The sequence below is a fragment of the Saccopteryx bilineata genome, chromosome 11, assembly GCF_036850765.1.
Source record: "Saccopteryx bilineata isolate mSacBil1 chromosome 11, mSacBil1_pri_phased_curated, whole genome shotgun sequence".
NCBI classification, from domain to species: Eukaryota; Metazoa; Chordata; class Mammalia; order Chiroptera; family Emballonuridae; genus Saccopteryx; species Saccopteryx bilineata.
The window spans coordinates 80,131,700-80,139,647 of NC_089500.1; the positions used below are offsets into that span (position 1 = coordinate 80,131,700).

Sequence of the window (7,948 nt, forward strand, 5' to 3'; positions counted from 1 at the left end):
GCGAGCAACTAAGTAACCTGCCCACACAGAGAGCACCCGCTCAGAGGACTCAGTGAGCAACTAAGTAACCTGCCCACACAGACAGCACCCGCTCAGAGGAGGACTCAGTGAGCAACTAAGTAACCTGCCCACACAGACAGCACCCGCTCAGAGGAGGACTCAGTGAGCAACTAAGTATCCTGCCCACACAGACAGCACCCGCTCAGAGGACTCAGTGAGCAACTAAGTAACCTGCCCACACAGACAGCACCCGCTCAGAGGAGGACTCAGTGAGCAACCGAGTAACCTGCCCACACAGACAGCACCCGCTCAGAGGACTCAGTGAGCAACTGAGTAACCTGCCCACACAGACAGCGCCCGCTCAGAGGACTCAGTGAGCAACTGAGTAACCTGCCCACACAGACAGCGCCCGCTCAGAGGAGGACTCAGCGAGCAACTAAGTAACCTGCCCACGCAGACAGCACCCGCTCAGAGGACTCAGTGAGCAACTGAGTAACCTGCCCACACAGACAGCGCCCGCTCAGAGGACTCAGTGAGCAACTGAGTAACCTGCCCACACAGACAGCGCCCGCTCAGAGGAGGACTCAGCGAGCAACTAAGTAACCTGCCCACGCAGACAGCACCCGCTCAGAGGACTCAGTGAGCAACTGAGTAACCTGCCCACACAGACAGCGCCCGCTCAGAGGAGGACTCAGCGAGCAACTAAGTAACCTGCCCACGCAGACAGCACCCGCTCAGAGGAGGACTCAGTGAGCAACTAAGTATCCTGCCCACACAGACAGCACCCGCTCAGAGGAGGACTCAGTGAGCAACTAAGTATCCTGCCCACACAGACAGCACCTGCTCAGAGGAGGACTCAGTGAGCAACTAAGTAACCTGCCCACACAGACAGCACCCGCTCAGAGGAGGACTCAGTGAGCAACTAAGTATCCTGCCCACACAGACAGCACCTGCTCAGAGGAGGACTCAGTGAGCAACTAAGTATCCTGCCCACACAGAAAGCACCTGCTCAGAGGAGGACTCAGTGAGCAACTAAGTATCCTGCCCACACAGACAGCACCCGCTCAGAGGACTCAGTGAGCAACTAAGTATCCTACCCACACAGACAGCACCTGCTCAGAGGAGGACTCAGTGAGCAACTAAGTATCCTGCCCACACAGACAGCACCCGCTCAGAGGAGGACTCAGTGAGCAACTAAGTATCCTGCCCACACAGACAGCACCTGCTCAGAGGAGGACTCAGTGAGCAACTAAGTATCCTGCCCACACAGAAAGCACCTGCTCAGAGGAGGACTCAGTGAGCAACTAAGTATCCTGCCCACACAGAGAGCACCCGCTCAGAGGACTCAGTGAGCAACCGAGTATCCTGCCCACACAGACAGCACCTGCTCAGAGGAGGACTCAGTGAGCAACTAAGTATCCTGCCCACACAGACAGCACCCGCTCAGAGGAGGACTCAGTGAGCAACTAAGTATCCTGCCCACACAGAGAGCACCCGCTCAGAGGACTCAGTGAGCAACCGAGTATCCTGCCCACACAGACAGCACCCGCTCAGAGGAGGACTCAGTGAGCAACTAAGTATCCTGCCCACACAGAGAGCACCCGCTCAGAGGACTCAGTGAGCAACCGAGTATCCTGCCCACACAGACAGCACCTGCTCAGAGGAGGACTCAGTGAGCAACTAAGTAACCTGCCCACACAGACAGCACCCGCTCAGAGGAGGACTCAGTGAGCAACTAAGTAACCTGCCCACACAGACAGCACCCGCTCAGAGGAGGACTCAGTGAGCAACCGAGTAACCTGCCCACACAGACAGCACCCGCTCAGAGGAGGACTCAGTGAGCAACTGAGTAACCTGCCCACACAGACAGCACCCGCTCAGAGGAGGACTCAGTGAGCAACTGAGTAACCTGCCCACACAGACAGCACCCGCTCAGAGGAGGACTCAGTGAGCAACTAAGTAACCTGCCCACACAGAGAGCACCCGCTCAGAGGAGGACTCAGTGAGCAACTGAGTAACCTGCCCACGCAGACAGCACCCGCTCAGAGGACTCAGTGAGCAACTGAGTAACCTGCCCACACAGAGAGCACCCGCTCAGAGGAGGACTCAGTGAGCAACTAAGTAACCTGCCCACACAGAGAGCACCCGCTCAGAGGAGGACTCAGTGAGCAACTAAGTATCCTGCCCACACAGACAGCACCCGCTCAGAGGACTCAGTGAGCAACCGAGTATCCTGCCCACACAGACAGCACCCGCTCAGAGGAGGACTCAGTGAGCAACTAAGTATCCTGCCCACACAGAGAGCACCCGCTCAGAGGACTCAGTGAGCAACCGAGTATCCTGCCCACACAGACAGCACCTGCTCAGAGGAGGACTCAGTGAGCAACTAAGTAACCTGCCCACACAGACAGCACCCGCTCAGAGGAGGACTCAGTGAGCAACTAAGTAACCTGCCCACACAGACAGCACCCGCTCAGAGGAGGACTCAGTGAGCAACCGAGTAACCTGCCCACACAGACAGCACCCGCTCAGAGGAGGACTCAGTGAGCAACTGAGTAACCTGCCCACACAGACAGCACCCGCTCAGAGGAGGACTCAGTGAGCAACTGAGTAACCTGCCCACACAGACAGCACCCGCTCAGAGGAGGACTCAGTGAGCAACTAAGTAACCTGCCCACACAGAGAGCACCCGCTCAGAGGAGGACTCAGTGAGCAACTGAGTAACCTGCCCACGCAGACAGCACCCGCTCAGAGGACTCAGTGAGCAACTGAGTAACCTGCCCACACAGAGAGCACCCGCTCAGAGGACTCAGTGAGCAACTAAGTAACCTGCCCACACAGAGAGCACCCGCTCAGAGGAGGACTCAGTGAGCAACTAAGTATCCTGCCCACACAGAGAGCACCCGCTCAGAGGAGGACTCAGTGAGCAACTAAGTAACCTGCCCACACAGAGAGCACCCGCTCAGAGGAGGACTCAGTGAGCAACTAAGTATCCTGCCCACACAGACAGCACCCGCTCAGAGGAGGTCCCTGCTGAACTCCACCAAACGCTGGAGGGAGAAGTCACCCCAGTTCTCTGTAATAACTGGTCTATTCTCTGCCCTTCCATGTGGTCATGTCACAAATGATTTATGAATGGAATCATACAGCATCACGTTGACTTTTACACTGTCCAAATATCTCTTATTTTAAAAAAATAATGTCTCAGCACCCACAGAGTCGCGGGCTGGCTCTCTCCTCCTCCTCCTTATCTATAACCAGACGTATTTCTGTGGCTGTGATGTCTGCACACCTCAGAGCTTACTGGTTTCTCCTCCTTCTTCTGACCACTCTTTCTGTTTCCTCTGAAGGATCCCCCTTCCCCGACATGGCCACTGAATGCTGGAGTTTCTCAAGGCTCCGCTCTGTAGCTTGTTCATGTGACACTGTGTCCCCATGGGATCTCATTCTGAACCCAAATGTCTTTCAGACACATCCATGAGCAGAGTGGAGCCCCCCACCTCGTGGGGTGATGTGCCCTGCGCCCACCCATCCGGATGTCTGACAGACACCTGACACTTAGCATGCCCGCAGATCAAGTCAGCACACCGCACCCGTCCTCAGACCTCCGGACGTCTGTCACGACACTCCCTGTCATGGTGGACACCTCCTTCACTCTCAGTGCACCATGGGCAACACAGACCCATCTGTTTTCCCTCCCACGTCCATCTCGCAACCAGCTTCCTCCATCTCTCTCATCCGGGTAACCACCATCTCCCTCCCAGACCACTGCCACTGGACCCTGACTGCCTCCCTCCCCGCCTCCACTCTCTGATCTGCTCTTTCCACGGTGGCCAGAAGAGTGGACACTTCAGGAAATAACCTGGCCCTGTTGCCCCCTCTCCCACCTCTCCACCATGCAATGAGATCCTTCCATTGCCCTGAGGAGCGAGAACAAGACTTGCTAACGTGGCTCCAGAGGTGGGTCCTCATCACCCCCCACCCCCACTTGCTTTGAGCTACGCCCCTTCTCGGAATGAGACGTGGCCTTCTTTCACTTCCTCAAAGCACAACCCTGTCACCCCAGAATAGACTGCTTGGATCCCTTCCCCACTGACATCGCACCTCTCACGTCCCAGCAGCAGCTCAGGGGTCCTTGCTGCCGGGATGTCCCCCTCACCCCCAACCCCCCTGAGAAGACACACTTTCCCACACACTCCCCTTAGCACCAGGAACCTTCCTTGCATGCGACCTCTTGGGTGTGGGACTTCATCTTTCATTATGAAATGGATTACTGTCTACAAACAAAACAAAACCCAGAAAAACCACACAAGGAAAGGAACCATGCCTGAGGGACTCTGCCTTTGCACCACAGAGCCTGGCCACCCCACCTTTCCATTCCTATTTGCTCAATGAACAGAGGAACGTCGCCACTTATGGCCTGTGACAGCGCTTCTGACAACACCCACTTCTATTTCGTATGAAACTGAAACCTAACCTATGCCACCGTTCCCAGAAGAATACCTTTAGACCAGCTCTGTGTCTTAACTGAGAACCAGCCCTTTACCCCCAATGTCACATGGACAGTTTCAAAAATTAAATACCCCCCACCAACAGGGCCCCAGTACGACAGAGCAGAGGTCTGGAGCTTTCTTGGGGTCTCAGCTGACATTTCCGCACGGAAACAGCTGCACTTGGTGGCTCAGTGCTGACCCAACTCACAGAACTGTGTGCACCCCGTGGAGAAGTGAGCGTTTTACTGATGACGGGGGGGGGGCTTTTAGGGGCGCCTGCACTTTTCAGCCATGAATTCAGGGGACCTCTGAGTCTACAGCCCCCCTCAGCTCCAAAGCCTGCACCCCGCAGGCTCTCCAGCCTTGAACCTGTAGGGTCGCTCCCGGTCATAAGAGCTTTCTGAACCCTGGGCAGAGCAACAGGTAAGGCGTGAGGGAAGGGGGCGATCTGAGAAGCCAGACGCTCCGCTGGAACCAGGGGACAGAAAGTCAGGGCAGTCTGCTGAAATGAGGTCCCCGGTGAGGGGGTTCGGGTGACATTGGACAGGGGTTGGAGGGGGGGGCTAGCAGGACAAGGAAGACACACTCAGTCCCCCGGGGTGTCTCGCCAGGAACCCCGCCCCACCTCCCACCCAAAGCCCTCAGTTCCGATCCCTTTCCAACGGAACGTGAAGGCCGTCGACCCAAACTATCCATCCTCACTCAGCTCAGTAGGGAGAAAAAAACAATTATTATTATTATTATTATTATTTTTAAAAATAGTACCTTTTTTCCATTCCAGGTAGGAAGAGGCCGAACAGCAGGGAAACAGCACCTTAGAGAGAAAGTAGAAACAGAGAGAGGTCCTGCAGCCTTCTCTTCTGATGCTACTTAGAATGTCTGGACCTGGCTGCCGGCAGGCTGGAGATTTCTGCTATTGACTTGGTAGCAAATTTGATTTGGTCTCTTTGCAGTCAGAAAGCTCTTTTCAGAAAGCAGTGACGGGGGTACGGCCGGGGTGGGAGGGGGCGCAGACTGCTGCCGGCCCGAGCGGAGCGCCCAACTGGCAGATGTGGACTTCAGAGGTGTCTTCTGTATCTGACAGCCTCCCTTCCTCTCCCAGCCCCACCCACTCGAGCCTGGGGACTCCAGATAAACTCCTGCTCCCCTGCCAGCACCAGGACGGGAGTGTGAGTGGATGTGCCTGTGTTCTGCAGAGTCGTGAGTGGGGTGGACGAAGAAACCGTTTCACCCATTAAGGAGGGGTGACCCCCCCCTCCCCCCCGCCCCCCCTCCCCGATTTCTGCACTCCTCTGAGAGCGAGTCAGCCCACGACAGGTAAACACACACACACGCTCTGTTTTTTCTCTCTGTTAATATAACAAAGACGAACTCTTCACCTTCTGCATGCTTTTCCCCAGTGACTGGAGGCCCGGGGGACGTGGGTTTATTTCTGTTTGTTCACTGCACCTGCCCCGTGAAGGGTTGAGTTCAGCATAACGTATCAGTCATCACCGCCAGGCAAGGGTAACCGTCGCCCAGACAGACTTCAACGAAAGCCACCAACGCTTCAGTCTTGGATCACCTGGGTAATTGTTAGTCGGTAGATATTAAAGGAAGACCTAAGGACTGATCCATCCAGTTAGAAGAAGTCGTGGCTGGTAGGACAGTCTCTGTGACAGGTTGCATGGAAGGATGTGTTCCTTGTATAGGGTAGAGCCCAGCAGAAGGATTATGGAAGCTGACAGTTGATGGGGTGTTCCCTCCCACCCCTGTATATTTATGTTCATGCACAGAAAAAGAAAAAAAAAAGGAATAATTTAAAAATTGCAAAGAGCGTTTTTACTATCCTTATTAAATTTAAGGCAACTTCTTTATGAACTTGAATTTGTCTAAATCAAGCATTAAAATAAAAAAAGGCCTTTGAACATTAGAAAAAAAAATGGTGGGATATAAAACTGAGACTTGTGGACATAGAAAAGTGAAGTGGTTACCGGGGGAGGGGTGGGTGAGAGGGGAGTCAAGAGGGGCAAATATACGGTGACGGAAAGAGTTGGACTTTGGGTGGTGGGCACACAACTCAATCAGCAGCTCAAATGCTACAGAGATTTTTCTTTTTCTATTAAGTGAGAAGCAGGGAGGCAGAGAGACAGACTCCTGCATGCGCCCGACCGGGATCCACCCAGTGTGCCCACCAGGGGGTGATGCTCTGCCCATCTGCAGCCATTGCTCTATTGCTTGGCAACCAAGCTACTTTAATGACTGAGGCAAGACCATGGGCAGGACCACGGAGCCATCCTCAGCGCTCAAGGCCAACTTTGCTCCAACTTTGCTGCAGCCATGGCTGCAGGAGGGGAAGAGAGAGACAGAGAGAACGAGAGAGAGAGAGAGAGAGAAGTGTCAGAGGGGAAAGGGTGAAGAAGCAGATGGTCACTTTTCCTCTGTGCCCTGAACAGGAATTAAACCCGGACATCCATACGCTGGAATCACACTCTACCATTGAGCCAACTGCCCAGGGCCGCTATAGAGATGTTTACCTGACACCTATGTACTCTTACTGATCAATGTCATCCTATGAAATTTAATTTTCTAAAACAAACAACAACAACAACAAAACAAAAGGCTCTTTATCATTAAAAAAAGAAGGCGGGATGACAAAGATAAAGGCCTGGTAGACTGGTTCCCTTTGGGGCACACTGTTCCGTTCTAGCCTGGTTCTCTCCTGACTCTTACCTTCCTCTGTGTTTACGTCTTCCCAGCCCCTGCAGCCCTGACCAGCCTCTGCTCAGGGTCCAAGCCCGGGTCTCCGGAGGAGGCTACGGCCTCTTCTTGGTTTCTTTGCCCTGACTGGACCAATGCCCTGTCTTGGCCGGTCACTGTTAGGTAACACAAAGGCAGCTCCATTTTTGCCCCTCCTAATTCCCATTTTCATTAGGACTTTGCAGAGCACAGGGACCCCCGTCTAACCCAAGAGGAAGGGACATACTTGAGAAACTCAAGGGCTGCTGTAAACACCGTTCTGGTGTTCTCGGAACCGGCTCACGGTAGACCGACCCACTTGAGTTCCGAGGAGCAGACGAAGTCTTACCCGGTTCCCTGGCAACACGCACCTCAGCAAGAACTTTCCAACACCACAAAGCCCCCCGACTGACCTCCTGCCGGGGCCAACACCTCTTTTGGCCTCAACCCGTCTGCACCCAGATGCGCCTGTAAAGTCCATTGTTTTAAAATCGCCCTGGGCCTCATGGGATTCCTCTCGGTGAACCTAACAGTCACTGTTCCCGCTACAGCGGGCAGCCCTTCTGGGGTTTTTTCACAAGTACAATGCGTTTTGTCTGCCTGCCTGGTTTTTATTACTACAATATTATTATATTTGTTTATTGATGTTAGGCAGAGGGGAGAGAGAGAGAGAAAAAAGAGGAGGAGGAGGAGGAGGAGAGGGAAGCATCAACCTGTCGTAGTTGCTTCTCACATGC

At 54.0% G+C, this 7,948-nt stretch overlaps 1 protein-coding gene across 3 annotated transcripts in view; it reads right to left on the minus strand.

Annotated features, from left to right (window-relative positions):
* The window catches only part of LOC136315490 (cytidine monophosphate-N-acetylneuraminic acid hydroxylase), a 54,839-nt gene extending 47,091 nt beyond the window's left edge, over window positions 1-7,748 (minus strand). The window contains exons 1-2 of one of the 3 annotated variants that reach the window (XM_066247136.1): window positions 7,625-7,748; window positions 5,259-5,307 (exon numbers count right to left, since the gene is read on the minus strand). In XM_066247136.1, the coding sequence (XP_066103233.1) occupies window positions 5,259-5,307; window positions 7,625-7,718 (143 nt within the window). In that variant the 5' untranslated portion in view covers window positions 7,719-7,748. Of the gene's footprint in view, window positions 1-3,887; window positions 3,914-5,258; window positions 5,308-7,624 lie in introns of those variants that run through there. The other 2 variants (XM_066247138.1, XM_066247139.1) reach the window with 2 other exon arrangements.
* Window positions 7,749-7,948: the final 200 nt, after the last annotated feature.